Source organism: Paramisgurnus dabryanus, chromosome 5 (assembly GCF_030506205.2).
Source record: "Paramisgurnus dabryanus chromosome 5, PD_genome_1.1, whole genome shotgun sequence".
Classification (NCBI taxonomy): domain Eukaryota; kingdom Metazoa; phylum Chordata; class Actinopteri; order Cypriniformes; family Cobitidae; genus Paramisgurnus; species Paramisgurnus dabryanus.
The window spans coordinates 11,931,410-11,955,810 of NC_133341.1; the positions used below are offsets into that span (position 1 = coordinate 11,931,410).

At 34.3% G+C, this 24,401-nt stretch overlaps 2 protein-coding genes across 3 annotated transcripts in view; one reads left to right on the forward strand and one right to left on the reverse strand.

Annotated features, from left to right (window-relative positions):
* The window catches only part of parp8 (poly (ADP-ribose) polymerase family, member 8), a 52,525-nt gene extending 48,921 nt beyond the window's left edge, over positions 1 to 3,604 (forward strand). The window contains exon 26 of the mRNA XM_065267118.2: positions 1,414 to 3,604. Within this exon, the coding sequence (XP_065123190.2) occupies positions 1,414 to 1,516 (103 nt within the window). The 3' untranslated portion in view covers positions 1,517 to 3,604. The remainder of the gene's footprint in view (positions 1 to 1,413) is intronic.
* A 435-nt stretch (positions 3,605 to 4,039) lies between these two features.
* LOC135748820 (probable E3 ubiquitin-protein ligase DTX3) lies at positions 4,040 to 6,910 on the reverse strand. 2 transcript variants are annotated; one of them, XM_065267119.2, is made up of 4 exons: positions 6,594 to 6,910; positions 5,061 to 6,029; positions 4,760 to 4,977; positions 4,040 to 4,631 (listed from the first exon to the last, which is right to left on the reverse strand). In XM_065267119.2, the coding sequence occupies exons 1-4, from the start codon at positions 6,615 to 6,617 to the stop codon at positions 4,562 to 4,564; spliced, it is 1,281 nt and encodes a 426-aa protein (XP_065123191.2). In that variant the 5' UTR covers positions 6,618 to 6,910; the 3' UTR covers positions 4,040 to 4,561. The 2 variants fall into 2 exon arrangements, with proteins under 2 accessions (XP_065123191.2, XP_065123192.2); XM_065267120.2 differs by having other exon boundaries at positions 5,061 to 6,040; positions 6,594 to 6,909.
* Between the last annotated feature and the right edge of the window lie 17,491 nt (positions 6,911 to 24,401).

Below are 24,401 nucleotides of genomic sequence, written 5' to 3' on the forward strand. Positions count from 1 at the left end.
GATTTATAGTCGTGCGTAGGTCCTACGGCGTAGCAGCGACGGCGTAGGTTCCACGTCGGTTTTCATTTATACTTGTGCGTCGCCGTCCGCGTCGACGTGCAAACACACGCGAAACCGCTGGTTGGCAGTAATCACGCGTGTAACCACAGTAGCAGCAGAAGTCGTCACAGAAGAAGAAGCTAAGCAAGTTAACCCACAAACGAAGAAGAAATAGCAACTTGTTGTGTATAATTTGAGACCAGCAATGATGGAAGTAAATAAACAGCGACTATGTTTCAGTTTGAGTTAAATCACTCCTCAACTTGGCTCATCTTTGTTTTCACCGTCTCAAACGGAAATACCTATGACGCAGTTTTTTTTACCTGACGGGAGGGGTTCTGGTGTACCAATCACAGCGCTTACGGTCCGCGTAGAGCCGACGCGCTGTTAGAAATTTTGTGAGGTGCGCGTCAGGCTACGCAGAGCTACGCACAGGCTACGGATAGCCTACGCCGTAGCTACGCCGTAGGACCTACGCACGACTATAAATCGCCCTTAAGAAGGCATGACACAACATGAAACTTTGCTCAAAGTATCACCTGGATCTCTACACATGAACGTGAGCATTGAGAACATTGTTTGTGTACACAGAGTTTACTAAAAAAAAAAGGTTTTGAACTGACTTTGGCTGTTATGGTGTCAGCTGGCCGTCTTTGACATAAAGAATCGATCTCAGAATGCAAATGAATGAAGATCATATGAGGCTCCTTTTTTAACTAGAAGGTCAATATTGTTTTTCACTTGCGACAAAACAACGAATTTTCCGTGCATTTATATGGAACTATGCTTTAGGAGCTATCTTTACTCTCCTCCGTCCTTACATCGCATTCAGAGATCGATACATCTGTGAGATGGCGGCGAGCGGACGCCAAAACATCCAAAGTTGTTCAAATCCTTCTTTTTAGTAAACTCTGTGTACACAAACAATGTTCTCAATGCTCGAGTTCACGTGTAGAGACACAGGTGATACTTCAAGCAAAGTATCATTGATGCTTACAACATATTGAAGGCATAGCTTCTAGTTCTTTTGCAACCACTTCAGGGACTCAAAATGGCGGAAGACCAGTTTGAGATGTGAGTGACGTCAGCTGATATTCATAAATAGAGCATGTTTTGTCTCAGACAATGACTACTGTAGCTTCTCTATGCATTTTGAAATGGAGAAATGAGCTGTTGACTGAGCTGTAGGTTGCATTTCACAATCTCACTGCTAGATGCCACAAAAAATCTACACAGTGTACCTTTTAAGTAAAAATATCAAACAGAGTAGAATTTTAATGTACTATTTGCATTTTAGTATGTCTTTGTAAATAATTTGACAAGGCACTGAATATATCTCATTCTCATTCTTTGTGTTTTTTCTTATTTTAATAGTTATGAGGATGGACAGGTAGGTGACACAAGTATAAACACACAGGACCCTGGTATTAACAGGGAGATCCTTCGAGTTATCGGCAATCAAACAGCTACTGGATAAGAGTTTCAACACAATACAGCTGCCTTGACCTCTTTCTCAAAGCTGGACATTTGAGCATAGGAGGCCAATACCATATGTATTTTTGGTAACCACACAACACACAAGAAACATAGAAAAAGAAAATTCGCAATCTGAAATACACTATTTGTACTATTCCCCTGGGATATATATATATGTATATTTACACGGGCTATTCAAACTATTACCATTTTGCTAAGTTTATAAATAAAAGGTACATTTTAAAAGAGCATGGTATGTCTCTCAGTTCAACTGATGGACTACTTATTTTTTGTAAAGAATACAAAACATGAAAACACTTTGAAAAATATTTTGAGACTTTACTGGAGAAAATACAATAATCCTGTGCGGATATGCGCCATCTGACCTTGTTTACTAAGAGTTGTACTTGTTAAAGTACATTAATTTGTGTACACAAAAGGTGTCTATATGCACTTTATTTTTCTTAATGTATGATATTGGTTTCAAACTTCCATATACTCTTAAATGCCTTTCAGAGACTGAAGTATTTCTTGTTTGACAGTGCTGAACACAAGCAAGCAACTCCTGATGTTAAAGACATTGTATTTAGAGCTGATGACAGGTGGTTACATCTAACATGCCCAGCTGCTTAAAAGTAGCTGTCAGTTTACAAATTCTAAAGGTCTCAGTTTAGAACTTGTCCAGATGAATCAAACCTACCACTTCATTGAGTATTATTTCATAAAATATCACTGTACCATTTAGTTTTTATTGAGGAGTGAATATATAAATTTAGAAAAAAAGAGCTAGATAAAAATAAAAAAAAAAAAAAAAAAAAAAGGTCAATATATTTGGCAGCAACAACTAAAAATAAGATGCATGCTGATTTACATACATTTTTAAACAATTTGTTTTCTTTTGGTATGGTTAGAGAATTTTTTATAAAGGAAAAAGTCGGCACCCAAGTGTAAAATATCTTTGAGTATTTCAATATAAATCTTTTTTGTAAGGTGATTTTAAGGCAGAATAAGTGTTTGCTGCTTGTTGTTTATACATTGTAATGTATTAACGGAAAGGTCCAAATGTGTGAGTACTCTGTTCAATTTTATAGTGATGTTTAGAAACCTCTATGGTTGTTCACTTTACTTTCCAAACATAAATTAAATTGTTGAGTTCACTAAAAAAATCTCTATAAAAATGAAGGTATAAAGAATTTGTATATAAAGGTGGCAAATTTGCTTGCAAATTCTCTTTAAACTGAAAAGGAAATGCAACTTTTACAGGTCAAAATGTAGCACCACAAACATTTTCTCAATTATTCATTTGTGGGCAGAATTATGGGTTTTATTAAACAAAAGGCACATTAAATATGTGGTATTGGTTATTTTTTTGTGCAGAGAAACATTTTGTTTTTCCTCCTTGAAATGCTGGTAAATCCACAATGTTATCTTATTCCAACATAATTCACTTTATTTAAGTGATGAAAATAATAACAGCTTAACGTAACAATAAATTTAAAGTCAAAGTAATAAAGCATTGTCAAGTTTGTCATTACAATAAAGGATGTAAATTGATCACAGATTTATCACATTTATTATTCGTCTCTTTAAAATTAAAAAAAAGGTTTTACACACAATTTTTATTACTTAAGTTATACCATTGTTTGCAAATTATAGATTTAAATATATTTAAATATCTAAACATTGGGGTTCTAACATGCATATATGCACACTTATAACTGTATATCAACAGCTTACTTGACTTTTTTTTACTTTACCATAATCGTGATAAACAATGTTCATATGTGATTTCTTTGAATTGTTTTGTACATTTTCCACACAATTTGATGAAAAAATCATGCTACTTAGCATTTGGTGCCTTATCAATATAGATTTAATGGCAAATATATGACAATACAGTCATATATAAAATACTGTACATAGTGTAAATAATGCCACTATGACACGGAGGCCAAATATTTTCTGTAGTATGTTTTTACTTTTACTTTATTTTGCCAACTGATCAAGCTTTTTGTCTTTTTACAAGTTGTGGAACTAGCAGCTTATGTACCCGTTTATGTTCATTAAATCCAAATTTGTCTAATCCATACACTTTTGTCCTTTCTCTTTCTAATTGAAATTAGATGTAAAACCCAGAATAATGCAAAAATGTTATGCATCTTGCAAATCAATGCAAAGACAGGCCTATTCAAGTTTGCAAAAATTTACGGCAGTGATCATCATTACTCACAATACTCACATTCAGCGATCAATTTTTTCTGATATTATATTATATCGTTGTCCATTGCTACTAACTAAATTTCACTGTAGCTGTGTTTGTGGTCTGCTTAGTGTTTCATATCACTAAGGAGAAATATAAGCTAAATATTTTGTTGCAAATTAATATTTGATTTATTCGGTGAGATATGAATCACCTTGTTTTTATCAGAGCTTATAAAATGGTTGTTTGATAGTGACTACAACAAAACCATTCGTTTTATTTATAAACAATTTTCAGTCATTATAATTGTACGTTCAGTCTGTATCATATGAGTAAACATGACCCTTTATTTAATTATATTAAATTAGTGACACTGCATAATAATAGTAAAAGCATTGTCGAAATCACTTGATTCAACTAATGTTACAATTTTACAAACACAACAGTAGTGTAAAAAAAAGAAAAAAGTACTGTACTGTAGCTACAACAAAACACTTGAGAAGCTCAGTTTCCCTTAAGTGTTTACATATTGGTCCATAAGATTTAGAAATGCGAGATACAAATCAAACCAAATGTATATACATTCATATAACCATAAATTCTAAACATTCAAGGGATGGAGTTTATTGTGTACTATTCTATGATCATATAGATGGCAATCAAAGTCTAATATAACACACTTTTACTATTGCTTTTATATTACTTTATATTTTACTATTTAATTTAATTGTAAATAAATTTTCCCACTGTGAACATTGTAATAAGCTTAGTGTCTATTGCATATCAATCACTACTGGATACTTACTTTAAAGTATAAAATAAAACCACACACACACACAAAAAAAATCAATAAATCCCTTTTGCTTTCAGTTCATCTTGTACTCGTTTCAGGTATTCTGGATCTGGGTAACCATAACTAAAAAAAAAAAGAAAAATAATAATAAAACACCATTACAACACACTGTTTCAAAACACTGTTAAAACTAATAAATAATAATCACTTGAATTAAACTTGACACCTGAACACTTTAAATGTTAACTTACTTTGTTGGCCCCCCAGAACGAGAGGTTTTATGGTGGATGTCGTTCCAGGTCACTACATTATTTATTCCGGTGGTAGAGGAGCGACCGACGGTGAAAGTGAGTCGTTGATTAAATGCCCTCTCCAGAAGCTTCAGTACTTTCCTCCCCTCTGTCGAATCAGGTAGGTAAGCTGTGCGGGATGCTCCATGGTAACTCTGGCCTGGGTTTGGGTGCTCATTCTGCAGGGTATATTCAAATTCCACATTTGTATTTATTGTTGGGGCAGAATATTACTGTACAGTATATACATTAGTAAACTCACCCCCTGAATTCCACTTGGTATGTAGTACTTAATTGTGATTGTTCCATACTTCTCATATCCAGGTAAAGACGAGTCATCTTTTGAGTGATTCATGGTGCCTTCTTTTGGTTGTGTACCCGTAAGACTGCCATATATCTCTCCACAAATTGGACAAGCAGGTTTTTCCTGGAAAGCCCTTTTTAAACACTGTTTGCAAAAGCAGTGTTTGCATTTCGTCAACATTTCACAGTCTGTCTTTCTGATTGTTTCCAGACAAATGGGGCATGTCTCCTCTTTGGCTTCCACTATTTTTTTCTCTGGCATAACAGGCTGCATGTTAGGTGTACCGTAATCTTGTGTCGTATTTTGGATTTGGTTCTGTGAAGACCCTTGGGCATTCAAATATTTATCCAATATTTCAAGGCTAATGAAGCTACCAGTCAGTATCAGTCCTTTTTTATCTCTACTGATTTCGATGAGGATTTCTGGGAATTCTGCATTTAAATGACTTATAACTCTTGGATCTAAGTTGTATGTGCGGGTTTGTAGCCCTGTTGCGGTTTTCTGATATAATGTTATGAACTGTTCTCGTGCAAGTTGAGCAAGAATGCCGTCCCCGGTCATAGATGAAAAGGCCACATGTCCTTTGTTATGTGTAATGGTGACATTATTCCTTACAATTCTTTTATAAGCCTCAGATTTTTTTTCGTTTATGTACTGCATGACAATTTCATCAACCTCAACAGGTTCAACTGGTGGTGAGGTGCGACTTTGAGCTGATCCCAGACCTGCTGAGCTGTAGCTTCTGATATTCATCTCCTCTTCTGAATGAACACCATGTCCAGCTACACACTTCCAAACATCTTCCACTTCTTTGAATGTGCCGCTGACATAAGAACACCCATCTTTTTCTGCAACTTTAACATTCTTGCCTTTAAGTGCACTTCCAGTTGAAGATGGATTGATATGAAGAGTCACCTCAGTAAACACCTACACAGAAGCTGAGAAATGTAAAACTGAAAGTGACACTTAAGAGTGCTGCAAGGATGACGGACAAAAATATTCTTCCCTGCGGCACCCCACTTGGAATATAATTAAAACAGATAACGCTGGACATAAACAAATATAAATGTGACGCTACGTGCAAATATCCAGCTAAAGTATTTTTCCAAATAAAATAATTCTAAATAATGTAAAAAACTGTAAAAAAAATAACCTTGATCTTTAAAATTGATAAATTGATTGACTGAGTAAGATCGTGTCAAAGATTATTTAATAACGAACTCGGATTATACCTGGATTTCACAGGGTCACATGTCATTTAAAAGTTCTTTATGATCCCAAACAAAGAATCTAACGTTAACACCTTTACAATGCTTTTAGATGCGCAGTACTGCCAGTACGCTTACATGGAAAAACGAATTTTTTAATCGTTCACAGGAGCACGGCGCAGTTATAAGCGCTAAGTAATTTACTTATAATGACTTGTAATGTCTATAAATAATAAAATATATAGTTGGCTAGCACATAGTTAGAGGATTTATGAAAACTCACCTCTCGTAATGGCGAGTTTGCCATCTTTTTTCACTATCGATGGTGCTCTTCAAGTTGTCAGGGTAATCAAAACAATAGCAGCATTACACAAAACCTGTCACAGACTACATACGGTAGCAGCCCGCGAGCACGCTGTCGAAAAAATATTCTTTCGCGACCATAAAATAAGAAGAATATCAGCAGTTTGCTAATGTTAAACTGAGAATTCAAATGATTCACTCTTTTTAAATAGGCATGCGGATTTTAACTTTCATTTCTCAACCAGGAAATCACGTGTCGTCAAGTGCGTCGTTTTCATAAGTCATTTCTATCAGTATTCCCGCCTCCTGCGTCAGGATTGGTTAAGATGCTTACAAGCCGTCAGCGATTGGACAGTTAAGTCAGCCAAAGCAAAAACAATATGGGCACGTTCAAGTTCAAAACTGAACGCAGCCTAGTAAACAAAGGAAATTCGCTGTTAAAATGTACATGAGCACAAGAAACAACAGACGTAGGGTTTAAATTTCTGTGTATATTGACATTTTATTATCATTGCATGAGATTTGTAAGGGTTTATGCTAAAACATAATACCAGAAGCAGTTAACAGCGTTGAGAGAAAAATGTTGTAAAAATTCTACTGTGGCAGTAACATTAAAAGGTACTGCACAAATGGAAATGTAAAAAATGTACACTTGAGTATTGTAGAGTATTAGGAATGTTGAAATATGAGGAATGTCTAAAATACAGCAAATGTGTTTCGTTTTAAACAATGTCACATTTCCCAATACAACTGAAATGGCAACTGATGTGTTTTATAGGTTGATATATCAGTAATTCAGTACAACGTGTTTCTGCTTTTGTCCAATTCCTTCTCTATATCGAGTTGGCTCCATATACTGGAGGGTGGTTTAACAAGATGGAAAACATTTTACTCAACTGTGACTTGTTTAACACCTTGTTGGAAAAGGGTTAAGATTCAAACATGGATAAGATTCAAATAAAGCACATAAAAAAATTAAAGAACAACAGAAGTAGCAAAATCGTTAGGCTTAAAAATTAAACCAATATTAGTTAGAGCAATATTAGCATAGTATTATCAGTAGTCTCATTGTTTTACAGGCTGGCAGTGGTCAATGGGTTGAGGACATTTGGAAAATAAACTCAGTGTGAACCTTAAATGGACAGTTACTCAAAAAATTTAATATATTTCGCATTACTAGTTACTCTAATATGACTAGTAATATTATTAATTTACTCATTACTCTCATCCAACAGTTATTAGTTATTAGTGGTGTGTTTTTAATTAGGGTTGAAGCTAAACTTTTGCAGGACTATGGCCCTCCAGGATTGCCCACCCCTGGTCTAGTATGATTCCAATCACACTGCGATTCAGTATAAAATCAGTATTGTGCCATTTAAAAGCTTGAGTGTTCTGACTGTGGTCCATTTATAAAACAAAACAAAACAAAAAAACTAGATATAAATGCCAGCTTAGAGCAGTGGTTCTCAAACTGCAGGTCGTGAGATGGTGCCCCTGTTTTATGACATTTTTTAAAATACATTAATTTATAATAATTCTGTGTAATTACACCTTAGAAAAATAAGGCTACCAACCTACAGCACTATGTTGCATTATTTAATATTTTTGTTTAATACATTTTTAGGTTTTAGAATATTTATGTCATACATTTTCTTTGGGGGGGGGGCACAAAGTACCATACACAATGGTAACTCTAAGCCATTGGTTCCCAAACTTTTGGCTGCATGCCGAAAAAGTTTGAGAACCACTGGATTAGAGTTACTATAAAACAAAGGATAATCAATGGGAATAAAAAAACTAAAGATAAATGTCATTATGAAGAATCATTATGGTAAAAATTACATAAATGAAAGAAAAGTAAGCAAAACAAAATAAAAAGAGCTGGAGGGCTGGTCAGCAAAAGATAAAGGCCACAGAGACCTCTTATAGCCAAATAATATAATTTAAAGAAGAAATTTCACAAAACTTTTTTAAGATGTCAAATAAATCTTTATGGTCCCCACAGTACATGTGAAGTTTTAGCTCAAAATACCATATAGATGATTTATTATATTATTATATGTTGTAGGTGTGAGCACAAATGTGGCATTTTGGGTGTGTCCTTTAAAATTCAAATGAGCTGATCTCTGCACTAAATGGCAGTGTCGTGGTTGGATAGTGCAGATTAAGAGGCGGTACTTTCTTGTTCTGACATCACTAGGGGATCCAAAATCCAATGATTTTTCACATGCTTGCAGAGAATGATTTACCAAAACTGTTAAAAAAGTTACTGGGTTGTTCTTTTTCACATTTTCTAGCTTAATAGAAGCACTGGTTACCCAATTATAGCACTTAAACATGTAAAATTAAAGTGTTTGATGTTTGGGAAGGTTGGTAAAAGGAAAGTAATTTAAAGAGGACATACCTGTACCATGAAAATCAGATTTTTTCCAAGCACATAAAACAAAACACCTAGACAGTGAAAACACTGAAACACGAAACACTGAAATATGCTGCATCGTGCAAATACCCAAAGAAAAAGTAAAGCCTCCAAATTTCTGAAACCCTCCAAAGCTTATATTTGGAAACCTTTCCCCTCCAAACTCTCTTCTCCAGTGAAGCATCATCAGTGAGACCCAGTACAGCAGTTTACAGTTGATCAGTTAAGGATATGGTAGTACCAAAAAACAAACCAGCTGAGCTCCATAAATGCATAATGTTCACTATGAAATTATACCAAAATCTTTTACCAACAAGAACAGTCCCAGTGATAGTGTAAAGTTTATACCAATAGACGTCACACCTTGAAAAGATGTTCTCCTGAAATACACCAGATGGCAGTAGAGTTATTTGAGATAATTTAACCCAAAAGAGCACGCGGACAGCATGATCGCTAGATGGCAGAAGAGTTCGTTTATGTGACAAACTAATAGCCTAATACCCAATCTGCTGCTGTTTAGCAATAAGGTTACAGTTAGACTTTCATTTCCATAATACACATCAAGCAAATTCATGCCAAAATCGATTGTTACAACACCCCTTTAAATGTTTTTCTTCCCTTTCTGACCAGCACTTAATACATGGCACTGGCTGGCTTCCCTGTCACCCAAAACCTACATTTCTTCTGCACTCACTGCTGTGTCGTTGTTTGTGTTCATTTACATTAAACTTCAGGTGGAAAATAGATTTCTATGCTCTACATGTTTTCTCTTTAAGCTATTGGTGGCATTGCACGTCTGGCTAAATGGGGAACTGTAATTGGAGTGAAACTGCACCATTGATGGTTCTGGCGGATATCACACAATCGGCCACCTGCACATGACACAAGTTATGTGTCCCTACAAGACGACTTGTCAACGACTATTTGGGACATTTCTGAAAACAGGAGGACAACCAGCCAAACGGGGCTCTCTCAACGCAGTATGTATGCCTGTCTAGAAAAAGTAAAGCTTTTCCATGAGTTAGGAGCATCTATAGCTTTTTAAAAACATTATGACTGAATGCGAAGGCGAGTGAATTAAAAAAAAATGTTTTTTTGTAGAGGTATATTTTTCAAAATGTAATTTAAACGAGTTACATTACTTCCTTTTTATTTTAGTCACCAAACTGTTATTAAACATTTAAAAAAATATCTTATGCTTAATGTGTTCATTTGTTCAGAAAAAGAAATCTGGGTACTGTTCAGTAGCCTAAAAAATATCTTGTTGTATTATTTTCGAGTTGTAAATAGATATACAAATATATATTAAATATTTGATATATGCCGGTTCATAATACATCTTATCGTATTATTTTCGGGTTGTTAATAGATATGAATTGACGATGCACACATCTCATTATTTCAACATCATTTAGATAGCACAAATATACAATAAATATTTTACATATGCCGGTTTATTATTTACTAAATGTATTATGATTTATGTAAAACTTTTCCATTTGTATTTGCTTAGATATAACAAAATTTTAAATACAAGCACACAAATATTATTTAATTTCTTTATTTTTGTAAGAATTACATTTAAAAAAATGTAATATCTGAAATGCTTGTCATTTAAAAAAATGTTAACAGCTATGGGTTGCTTAATTTTTAAAGCTGGATTATATACACATTTTCATAACTATTATATAGCAAATAAATTGCGCATAGTCAAAATATTTTTGACATTTATGCTACTTTTTAAATTACGAGGATCTATAATAAAAATAACACAACTTTAAATACTAGCTACTTAATAATAATAATAATAATAATAATAATAATAACAACAACAACAACAACAATAAATAGTATAACATCAATGAAGCTATTATATGTTTAGCTACAACAACAACAACAACAAAATATATCTGTCTTTGTTGTTTTAATCCAAAATATTGTTAATAATGTATGAAATGTTATAATGTGTTGAAATTGTTTAATTGCTTCTTTTAATAAAGATAAGGCTATTCAGATACTAACATTTAACTGCTGTTAAGGCTGTTCGTATAAAAATAAAACATGTTCCGTTCAAAGAGAGGCATCATTTAAATCCGTCCTGACAGGCTGGCAGATTTATGCATCCCTCACATCGATTTGCGCAAAATGATAGAAATGTGTTGCTGTGTGTTGCTGAAAGCAGGACGCTGAGTCTGCAAGCGCGCGTAAAATATCAAGCAATGTTCCAGTCCAAGCACATCCAGTCCGATATTAAAGTATCACTGCCTCAGATCCCAAAGAGGCCAGCAGTGTGGATTTAATGGCAGTGAAAGTATTATGTGAAATCGGATTGAGGGAGATCTAGACATCTGTCAAAAGCAGCCAATAGAATGTACATTAGTAATATTGAACCAAGAAAGACGTCGGCAGATCGGTGGAGGATTAAGTACAATTCATAATCTGATCACGAAAACTCAACTGCGTGAAAGCAAGCAGGCACAATGCAGATGACAAAACGGGCACAGATCAAGATGCCCTTCTGCGTTACAAGTCATATGAGTGGGCTTGAAATGTTAAACGTTATCATTGACTGTCAGACTGTCACCTATTCCCTCTTAAGCATTTTCTTTATGAAACTTGAATAAAAAACATTTTATGTATTGGATCTATAACGTATCATTAAATTGCATTGTACGTTTGAATGGCATTTAGCTTTTAAAAGTAAAACAACCTGACACTCGCTTACCATCTGAAAATTAATGAAACCTTAATACTGTAACCTACTGTACTGTATGTAGCAAAAACAACCAAGGTAAACCGATTCTTTCCAATATATTTCTATACAAAGTCCATGGTGATCTGATGTTTGATGACCTCAGATCAAGCTAAATGTTGATGTCAGACAATGGTACTACAGTATAAGCAGTATAGACAACAGGCAGCCAAAAGGGACAGCTAATCTGATCTAAATATGACATGGGTAGTGGGGTGATGGGATGGGGCTGGGGGATTGTAGGGGGGCTTAATTATGTTGTTGTTTTGCCTTGCTGTTTCTTGCCTTTTGATTTTCAAAAACACTTATGAATAAACATAGAACTACCATGGCAAGAGATAATTATACATTTTTATGTGTTTTATGTTTTCTTTCTGGAGTCAGCCAAATAAATACTTGCTCTGCTTTATAGACAGAATTGTTACTCCCCATTTTGACTAATACATATTACGTAGACTCAAAAACAATTGTTCATTCTAAAAGAAGACCTCATCATATGATAAAATGTTTGGTGACGGGTTGTTGAGATGGGTGTAATCAATAAACATTGAGAGGGACATGTCCCCCCAATTATAAGAAACGTAAGTATTTTTTATATAAATTATAGCCCTGAATGTTCAATACGTGGTTCTGGCCTTACTGAGATATTCACTTTTTTAGCGTGCTTTGCTTGTTATTGTGCATCTCTTTGAAAATTTTATTAATTCATAATTGCCAAATTCACTCAGTTCAACATTTTTTTTGTAGTCTCATGGTGATTGAAAAATAGAATTGTATGCGCCACATGTTTTATGTGCTTATAATATACTTTACATCAATTGGAAGAAAAATGTCAAATTAATTTGCAATTTATTCATTCGCATTTTCAGCGTGTTACATCTTCCCAAATGCATGTTTAGATCCTTTGATATTCTGAGGAATTTATAGATGAGACTTTTTTTCAAGCAAATGAGGACTGCAAATGCAAACGTGGTAATGTTCTGGCTCAGGATTAAGTAAAACTAGTAAAGGGTCCATGATAAGAGATGTAACCTTGAGTATTCAGTACATAAATTAAGCTATATGATTGATACCTTGGGCACCATCTCCAAAATTGTCAGGTGACAGGAGAGATACAACAATGAAAACCTTTTTAACCGTCAACCTGTAATGTGACTGTCAGGCTTAACATTGGTATCTCTTTATACCAGAGTGTCCATATAATTTGATCCCCAAAGAGAAAATACAGTTCATTCTCCTGATTTCCATATTTAGAACAACCTATAAGAATCTCACATCTTCAACCCTCTCATTTATGTCAAATCATAATGATGAGACTGACAGTTCTTTAGATATGAAATACTGAATATTAGGTGTGTGTGCTTGAAAGAGAAAAGGACAGAAAGAGTTTGGACTGTTGATAACTTGAGATTGACCCTTGAAACTATTTTACTTGCTATGGATATTTCAATTTCTCTCAAAACCCCTGGTCTTAGTACAGCACTTTGAAGATCTTACATGCAGCTATAGCCATTAAATCCTTTTACACAGGGCCTTAAAAAGTGTGAATGCTGGTGAGGTCATACCTGCTTGATGCAACCAATATGACATTGTTACAAAGATAAGTGTATGCCTGTATACTGTATTCTCTATTTGTGGATAATCTCTCCCCAGAAGAAAAAAGTTAAGTTATACAGCTTTTTACATTACTATATGATGAACAAAAGTGAGGCACGATGATGACCAGTAGTGACCAATAGGTAGTTTTTCCAAAAATATTGATTATGTTTGATTGCAGACTGAAGCTTGTACAGTAAGTGTCAAAGAACAACTAATTCTCTTCTGAATAAACGGTTGATCTGTTTGTTATTTATTCAGATTTATTGATTGCATCTGATAAATAAATAACATCAGACCTTATAAGTTATTGTTAGTTGACTTACTGTACAGTATGGTTAGCATTAGAAGAATGTTTATATCCTTATAATGTTAGTTACATTGTAATAAGCAGATGGCTTTCTCTGATTTTAAAACAGGCAAAAAGCTTATTACATAGGGGTATATAAAAATGAATATAAAACTAAAAATTATCTGCACTTCAGTACTGAGAATTTAAGGTCTGCAAACAAGAACAGCTTTTAAACAATTGCAATAAGCTACTCCGTCAGAAATTAAGTTACAAAACTGTGCCTTTTCAGTGCTGGGGTGATTGATTTTTATACCTTTATGGGTAGGCCACACAACACATTCAATTGTTGTACCATTTGGACTTTAAGGACCTATACCTTTTGTGTACAAAAAAGTTGTACTAGTTAAATTTTAGGGGTACAAAATAGTTAACTGTACCTTTAAAGGTGCACAATACTGTAGATCATTAACATCCCTAACAGCAACATTGTATTATATTTAGTAAACATGTAAAGGTACAAAACGAAACCTTAGGTTACCACCCCAGCGACAGACAAGGTACGGTTCCAAATTAATAGTTAAAATATAAGAATATCTTTTTGACACATGGAGAACATGATTTAAAGGTGTCCGCTTAACCCTATCTTATGCATTTATGATTGGTGAGAGTGTTTCTTTCATTTAATACGAAATCAGACCATCACACTAAAGTCAAAGTGAAAATGTTGCTGATGCAGTTGAAATAGTGTTGGTAAATGCAGAGCTGCTATTACTGCTGGGGTAATTATGCATCTCTGCACAGGATTGCTGTATCCGAAATGTCAAATGAAATGGGTGATGGGCTTTTACTGATCTCTTCCTTATATGTTTCAGATATATACTCACATTCTGTCCAATATATCTGTCTCATTACATCAGCATAACAATAATAGTAGGTATCATCATCATTAAAAGTTTCGGTTACACTTTATTTTAAGGCGCAACTGTTACATTGAAATAATACCACACAAGTACAGAGTACTTATAATTACACTGTAAAAAATACTTTGCTGCCTTAAATTTTTTGTTAAATCAACTCAGATTTACAAGAGATAAAATATAGTTGACTTCATTTTATAAGTTATAACAACTCACCTGTAGCTATAACAACTCATCTCTAGTTAAGATAAATAATAGTTAGTTGAAATGACTTGTAAATCCGAGTTGATTAAAAAAAAAACTTGATATTTGGACCGTTGCCCACTTTTGTGTTGATTTTGATTTTGACAGCCACTTTTTATTTTGTAAAGCTGAACAATCTTTCAGAAATATATTCATTGGTTTTACCCATATTGTGATGGATGATTAAGAGAATTCTCCCTTTGCGTTATCTCATATTTATACTCCTGTGAAACAGGAATTCATGGCTGCACAATTTCATCTTCTTAGCCGCCCTGAGAAAGAGATTATGCTTCATAGTCATACCACTTAATAATTTCCAGGGGTGCTAATGCAATAATTGTATGCTGTATGTATACAGTAGCCTACTGAAAAAAAACATGTATTTCATAGAGATTTTCTTACCACTTTTAATTGTTTATTATAATGAAACTTTTTGAATAAAAAAAAAAACAATTAGAATCATTAATAAAATAAGATACTTACAAAAAAATGCTGATTTATTTCCACTGCCTTTTATGCTCATATTTATAAGGGTGCCAATTATTCTGACCAGCACTGTGCTGTACATGCAAACAGTATTGAGATTATATTAGACTAATGCATGGCGGTACATGAAGGCAGGCGTGTGTCCTTCTGTGTAGTCTCAAAGTCATGTCAGCAAGTAGATGAAGGGAACAGCTGGATGCAAGACATAACAACTGGCTATAAGATGGGTGGTGGGAAAAACATTGTCTTGATCATCACATACGGCTTGTGAGGGTTTGAATATTGTTTACACTTAGACAATCCATTTTGATTTAGGATTTTTAACATCAACAAGACCTTTAATACAATATTTTTGAATGTCCGAGAAGTATTTTTCTACTTTGAAATGTATAGTCCTAATTTTGAAGATCATCCAATGATAAAGATTCTGCCATTATGTGCTCACTCTTATGTCATCATGACCAGATTTGACTCACTGATGCTAAATTCCATAACAGTACAAAATTGTTCTGGTACAGTTATCATTCTGTATGAACTCTGTATGAAGTACTTGTGTCATATAGTCTACTTTAATCACCTCATTTTTATATAAATCATTTCTGGGTGAACTATTCCTTCAAAAGATATTGAAACCATGATTTATATTAGAAGTTTTCCTCTTACTTGGTTTCTGGTGAATGTTTTTGTCAGAGCTCATCCTGATATTAAACAGACATCCTTCTGTTAGGAAAAAGGATTCACTCCTCACCCTTTGCTTCGAGAACCATGTTAGAAAAACTTAAAGCAGTCGCTTTAAGGTGCTGAAATGACATGCTGACAAATGTTATGTTTAGACTAATAGTTAAGGCAGTCTGTAAGGAGAGCCGTGCACGAAGGAGACAAATTTATTAATGGACTTTCCCCCGATGACAGATTTTAAGTTAAGCCTACATCAGTAAGCAGTAGATAGTCTCCATAGTAACTTCCAGAAATTAAAAACATGAAAAGAGTGAAAGATTACTGAAACCGCTTCCTCCCCTTTTGCTTTTAAAGTGGATAAAAGTTCTGCAACATAAAGAAATTTGCAACACACAAAAATAAAAACTTTAACCTGCCTGCTGGTTAAACATGTCATTTTTATGTGTTTAACGTGACTCATATTCAAATTTGACACTTTGCACATACTGTACAGCACATACTGTGTATGCATATGTAGATTGTATAAACATCCCCTGCTATTTCTAAGGTAATCATTACTATTCATTAAAGATATACTCCATGTGCCTCTAACCACAATAGATGCTTTTATAGTGGCATTTTCACTACTAAATTGTAAGAAGGTATTATCAATTGTTTATAGAAATACTATTTTTGTCTATGCGAGGCTTATTATGAGGAAGAATACAGTACCATGTTCACACCAACAAACAACCATTTACAGTACAGCATATCTCAAAGGATGTTCATATTCTTTTATACAGTAAGATATGGTGCATATGTTGCTGTTTAAAATCACATATATTTATTGTAAAAATGAATGATAGAGAATATATAATCATGCTGACAAATAACTAAGAATACCAGTCAAACTGTTAGGAGCTTGGATGTGCAGGCAAGTTAGTAATACTAAAGCTGGTCCTGTTTTTCCATCAGAAAAAGGCTTCCCGCCTAGCAAAGACCCCTGTTTGATTTGTCAGGTCTCATCTGCAGACGCTGGCTACCTTAAAATGTAAAATACAGACGTGGTATTAGATTTGTATGTCTCAGGGCTGAAGGACATTTTCAAGACAGTGGCTATGATTCAAACTTTAAATCTTTATTACTTTATAAGTTAGAAAAAACTGCATGTTGCAAAACTCTTTTTTTTAAATTTAAAAAAGGTAAGCGTAAAATAAAACTTTGTCTTAACATGCCATTTAAATATTTTGGGGTCATTTTTAACAGTGACACAATTACTGTAAATCATGCTTACAAACAAGTTTTTACATACTGTACAGCAACCCGGCTACCATACAGTACATACAATAATAATAAAACACACAGTCACTTTCAATGACTTTCACTTCCAGAGTCCGATGAAAGCATTGCTTATCACATTCACAGTTTTCGAGACTAGAAGAGCAATTTATTGCATGAAATGCAGCATTTACAATTATTCTTTGAATTGGATGTTATGTGTCTCATACTTTGAGATATGCATAAGCCTTATTGTGGATAATGCAAACCAAACAATTCGCACGCAGTATGTAAGGCATTACAATACAGCATTATTTCTGAACCAATAAATTGTGCTTGGTACAATATGGCAGTTTTATTGTAGCTGCACTTTTAAATAATAAAACATACCAGAACATCATAATACAACTTCAAGTGCTTTAAAGGTGACCAGGGTTTAGTGTCCCTGAGCATTTCTGTTCTTGTAATACGATCAATTTTTCTCATGCACAAACTTAGTGAACATGCACAGAGTCCCTTAAGGTGCTAATTGTACAAGAGTCTTTTCCCGGGCAGCACCTGGAGACTCTGTATCCAACGTCTGTGACACGCTGTTGCCCATGGCGACCCTGCAGCAGTGCTTCTTTTGGGATCCAAGCATGTAGAACAGGAGCCGGAACAACCTCTGAATCTTCATCCACACGCCACCTGAAACTTTAATGGTGACACGAGAAACGAGTCATCCAGATGTGAACAGGGAATACCTCTGTAATACAGACAGTAATGGTTCCTCCTGTGAGTGTGTTAGTAACACTCGCCAGTGTTTCAGTGTGTATGTGTTAGCACAAGGTAGCGACGACTGCTTGAATTAATTTCTCATACTTTTTGGTATTGTTTTGCCAGATGACAAGTTTCATACCATCTGCTTCCGCTCCCCTGTTAATAAGTTTCTCAGCCAGCTGAGTGCCCGCTCAATTATTTAGTATGGCAGGGCTGCTGTCAGATCCGCATTCATGCTTCCATGTCCATCTCAGCGAGATACAGAGCAGAACTGCTTAAACCAACTTTCTTTGAATGGTGCTTTGATATATATATATATATATATATATATATATATATATATATATATATATATATATATATATATATATATATATATATATTAGTTAATATCAATACAATTGTAATTTTTTTCATAGTGCATTAACTAATGTTAACATTCATTTTAGTAAATGCTGAAATTACACATGATATAAGATTCATAAATGCATTAGAATTATTGTTCATTGTTAGTTCATGTTAGCTAATGCATTAACTTATGATAAAAAATACAATGGTTACACTTTACAATATGTGCAGTGAATATTAGTCAACATTACTAGGCCTAAATACATTATCTGACATGAACAAAAAATGAACAGTATAGTTATTCACTATTTATAAATTTTTGTTAACGTTAGTTAATGTCAATACAGGTATTAATGTTAGTTCATGGTGCATTAACTAATGTCAACAGTTGAAATGTTTTGATTTTAATAGTATATTAGTAAATGCTACAATTAACATGAACAAAGATGAATAAATGTTGTAGAAATATTGTTCATTGACAGTTCACATTAGCTAATTGTTAACAATTACAAACTTATTGTAAAGTGTTACCTTATAACGATTTACATACCAGACTTAAATCATATAAAGCTTAATTTAACTAACTTAACCACAATAAAGTGGATCCAGAACTGTTTATGAATCGCAACCTGTGTTGATAATTCAATAAGTGATCATGTTTGATGCAATTTGTTATTATATTGGAGGATTGTTTAGCAATTCAGTGCTTTGCATACTGTATGCCAAATATATGAATAAATGATAAAGTAGCACTATTTCTGTTTATTCTTCTCTTTTTTTGTAAAGTATGTATTATAATTTGGAGTTATTATCATACCAACAAGTACTGTACTCATTTAATATACTTTAGGCTTTATCATAAAGTGAGTCAAATGTTTAGCACTGGCAGATTTTCCAACACAATACATTTTTAACTATTTTATGAGGTGACTAATTTGTATGTATTTAGATGATGTGATTTGCAAGTTTTAGTATGATCTACTTTTACTCCAATGAAGTTGGGTTTAGGGGTGGAGTTAGGGGTGGAGCTTTTTTACTGCTTCGATCCATTAGTTAAACGTATTTGTACAGTTCACATCGTACAAATTCAAACAAATTAGCCACCTCGTAAAATATTTCTGTGTATATGCGAGATCAGGCTGATATTTCCCTCCATTTCCACATTAAACATCTCAAAAGTACTGCAAACTGTGCAAGGTTTTCTTTCACAGATACACTTTCTAACAGCTTTGGTTTAATATGTAATTTTTAATAAGAGTTAGTAAAAGATATTTTAATGTGTTCCAAAAGGTGCACTTATGTCTTGCTTTCCCCCTTAATATCCCTTTGGAAACCTTTGAACCTTTGTGAGTTTGCCAGTCATGTGATCAACTTCCATTAGCAAAGAGAATCGCATCTCAATATAAAACCCACACGATCAGTCAAGGTGTTAGGTTTGCTTTTGACATCTCATCAGTATTCCCAAATACATATTCATGGAGGATGTTTTTAATTGAAAAGTGGTTTTAGAGTGATATGATGTTTTTCATTGATCACTGTTCCACTCTAAAGTCCTCTGCCAGGAGGATTATCGCTCACGCTGCCAAGCCCTTTATTGTATTGGCTCTTGCCATTGTGAATTGTGATGTGAAAATGGCGCTGTAAAAAGCCAGGACCTTTGATGTGTTGCGCTAATTTGATTACCATATTACACTCTTCTGTTTGCATGCACTTTGCCGTGCGTACCTCATAAAAGCAAACACTAAACTGCCTTTACATGACAGAGAAACAACACAGCATTCGTACACAAAAGACAACGGCAGTATTCGTTTTGTAAGACTGTAGAATGCATGTATACGATAAATTAATACAAGAAATAATAATAACGATTCATTATTGTGTATGCATGTGTCAGATGTTGTAAGGCTACACATTGTGGCCCAACAATGGATCAGCCTGTAATCCCTCAATGTATATATAACAAAGTAAATTAAGATTTTGGTCTATATTCTGTTACCAAGCGGTTACCTTTGAAATATAAAAGGTTGTTTAATTTTATTTATTTATAATTACTTTTAATAAATTACTCTACTCTGTTAAGACATAAAGCACCATATGCATTGTTTTTGCATCAAATACACTGAAAGGGTGAGGCTGGATCACCCAGCATGTTTTACCATCAATTTTTAATTATGCTGCCCCAGCAATTCTGTCAACATTGATTCAAAATAATCGTGGCACATTTCCTTTTTTGACATCTTTGACCTCTGTCATTTATAGAATTTCTTTGACCTTTGAGTAAATATCAAACATATCAAAATAACAGTATGCAAAGGTTTACATTTAAATATGAAATCTTTTGCATTCCTAACATCAACAACAAACCCTAAAATGTTTTTAGGAATTGAATTGAACTGAATTTATGACTGACTTTACAAGGTTACAAATGAAAAGATCACTCTCGTCCTTAAAGTAACAATTAGTAGCATTTTCACTATTTACAGTCTAGGTTGCAGTTTTATATTCAAAACCCTCATCGTAAAAACACAACATTTCTAACATTTAACCCTTATTAAGTCATGAATAATGACATTAGACACTAATCCTTGAGTCCTTGACAGAAGATGCCATCACCGAGTTCTCATTACAAGGACAGCAGCCAATACATGTACAGGCAAGAGAAACATTTACCCGCCCCTATTGGAGAAAAAAATCTGCGAGTTTATTCTTTATTCAAATCTCTCAGGATTCCACGTTCTGACTCATATTGTAACTGGATGTGACACATAGTCTGCTTTAATCAGCATTTGAGCTGCCAAGATGGCCACGGCTGGGAAGAGGGCACCTCCAGAATTGCGTTCTGCATACCAATGAAAGAACGATTTCACTAAAAGAAATCAAAATCAAAACACAAAGGAATAATTCTATTCCATAAGCAGCTGTTTTGAAAAATGAGAGGAGAGAAAGGAAGAGACAAAGAGGAAGAGGAAGGAATAAAGAGAGATACAGACAAAAACAGACAGCGGGAGAGGGAGTCGGTCTCTGGTGACCTACATGAAAGTAATGGGAGCGGAGCTGTGCCTCGCTACTCCTGGCTAAATGCACTCTCATATTAATATTTTAAAATGCCGTAATGTGGCGGTGAAACCCTCTGAGGACAGATACATCAATTTGCAAGGGCCTTTTGCTTCAGGAAACAGAAACAGGGATAATTTGCCATTAGGAGAAATTGTTCATTATGGCAGCTTCTTAGAAACACATAAACCAAGTCCCCTCGCTCACTTGAGCTGCAAATCTACACTTTTGCGTGAATGGAAACATTGCCCCAGAGCTTTAATGCTCCTGGGTCATTAGTACAAAAAGGTTTGTTGTGCTGTTAAATCTGCCGCATGTTACGGTGATCAATCAACATGAAAGGGGCTTCCCACTAAGACCGGATCACTGTAAATAAATCAATTAGGCCGTGAGAGTTGAGCTTTTATCAGAATTGTTGTTGCGCACACATCTGAGAGGTTATAGATTCAGGCTGGTATTGTTCAGGTAAACATTTTTGTAAGTATTCAGATGCAACTCAGCACATACACTATAAAATGGCTGGGGTAATTTTAAGCCATGTTGGATAAATACATGTTGGACAGAACACAACACTGGGTTTAAATTGACCCAATGCTGGGTTGCTTTAACCCAGCTGCTGGGTTATTATAATCCATGGTTGCATAACAACAACCGAACATTGGGTCATTTTTAACCCAGCATGGAATAATTTTTAACCCATCACGTTTTCAGTCCAATATTTACCATATTATTGGTTGAAAATAACCTAGCCATTTTAGAGTGTTTAATAGATCTGTAACAACATGATTCATTGCTCAGATTTCTGACCGTAAAATAACACCAAACACATGGATTAGTGCTTTGATAGATGTTGGCATTACTAATGTATTTTAATCAGCTTTTAATATGACTTGTCTACACATCCTCATGCCCATGGCGTCAATATTTGACGCACTTGACCATGCGTCAATATGTTACGCGGAGGGTATACCTTTCGCGTCATTTTTTGACGAACTGGGGACTTCAATACTATTACGTCCGTTGCATTCTCTTTCCTATTTTCTTACCATTTTCGCGTCGGTTTAGGGTTAGATTACGCATATTAAACAGTGTACGCGAAATTAAACAGTTTAAACAGTTGTCACCTGGCGTTGGGGTTAGACACAGTTGTCACCTGGCGTTGGGGTTAGAGTTAGGTTTGGGTAGGGATGTCATTATGTAAATCTAACCCTAAACCGACGCGAAAATTGTAAGAAAATAGGAAAGAGAATGCAACGGACGTAATAGTATTGAAGTCCCCAGTTCGTCAAAAAATGACGCGAAAGGTATACCCTCGGCGTAACATATTGACGCATGGTCAAGTGCGTCAAATATTGACGCCACGGGCATGAGGATGGGTTGGACTTGTACACTGATGCTAAATGTAATTGAACAGATTAAGTAGTGTAAAGTTAATTTTTTGAAGAACATTTTACTAACTTAAATATTTGGAGTTCCTGTAATTTATTTTGCCTTTGAAGTTATTTAAACTGATTACTTTTAAGTATAAAAAAGAGAAGTTTTGAGCACTAAAAAAGAAACATGAATTGCACTCCTCGTCCAATTTACTTAAGTTACAGTGTACTGTGGGAGGGACACAGCATTATTTGACAGAAGACTTCATAAAATACATCAACTCAAAAAATAAAAGCTAAACGTTTCATATATCTTTGTAGAGCTGATATTCTTGTGATTCCAATAATGTAAACCATTTTAAGATGCAATTAACTCAGCAAGTACAATTTTGCATTTTTAGGTATTTTTGGTCTTTTTCAGGAATGCTAATGGGTTAAGGTTAACCCCCTTTTTTAAAAATGTCACAACTTGATTTTATTATTTTTAATCAAATAACTTGATTCATTTGAGTTGGGACTACATGAATGATTTTGGTTGTGTTAAAGCAGCACTGATGAATCTGGGCGAAGCATTTCCGGTTCCCAGCATGCTTTGCATGGGACTGCATTAGAAAGTATTTTTTTTAAATAAAGACTATGACACAGATTTTTTCTGTACTTATTGTTTTTATGTTCTGTAAACTTAATAGAAAGTTGAAAATTTTAAGTCACATTACTTAACACATTTTGTCAGCTAAATCTTACTAACAGTGTAATTGCAATTTAATAAGCTGAAGTTAGTCCAACTTAAAAAAGCTAGTGACCATTTTGTTTTGTTTTATTTTATTTGTCAATCTATAACTTAAAAATTGCATGTGTACGTAACCAAATATTTCAAATAAAGTTGGTATGGAATTTGCATATGTAATTTTTTTAGGGCAACGACAATGGCTTTCCACATTTTTTTAAGTAGTCAACTAATCATTTTTAAGAGTAACATAAACTGTAAAAGAAGGAATCATTCCTATGGTACTTGATCTGATTAATGCACATTAATTACAGTTGTTGATGTACTGTAAGTTTGTTTTTTATAAATAAAATAATTTAATTTATGTGTTGCATAACAAAGCCAATTTTTGTTTATCTAACTACTAGAATATCAGGAAATATGTGCAGAAATGCACCTATACAAAAATTCAGAGTTAGCATTCAAACTAAATTTTACTGAAAAACTTCCCTCCGATTTTAATTTGATTTGAGATCATCTGCATATGTAGCTAATAGATAAGTTGCCCTTTATGCTTTTTAAAAGTATTTATCCTCTTCTGTTTTCATTTACCTGATTTGCATGTTATTGAGTTTATATACAATGGCCTAATGAGAGATTAATGAGTCGCTCGGTAATTATCATCAGTTTCATAATTACATGTAGCACTGTGGCATAATGGTCTGCCCATTAAGAGGAGGAAAGGATACAGTATCTGTTTATTGACACCATTGCAAAAACACAAAACAAACATTTCAATCTTTCCCCTGTCAGCATCGAGAGCAAGATGCTTGAGTCACCATCTCTTCAGTTTCAGGGAGCTGTGACGGCTCTTTGGGGGACACTATTAATTAAGTGATGGACCGTTA

Coding starts and splice junctions, on each gene's coding strand:
- LOC135748820 (XM_065267119.2), bottom strand. CDS start 6,617: ATGGCAAACTCGCCATTACGAGAG. Junction 4,978..5,060: donor TACCAAGTGGAATTCAGGGG/GTGAGTTTACTA, acceptor TATACCCTGCAG/AATGAGCACCCAAACCCAGG. Junction 4,632..4,759: donor CGTTCTGGGGGGCCAACAAA/GTAAGTTAACAT, acceptor TTTTTTTTTTAG/TTATGGTTACCCAGATCCAG.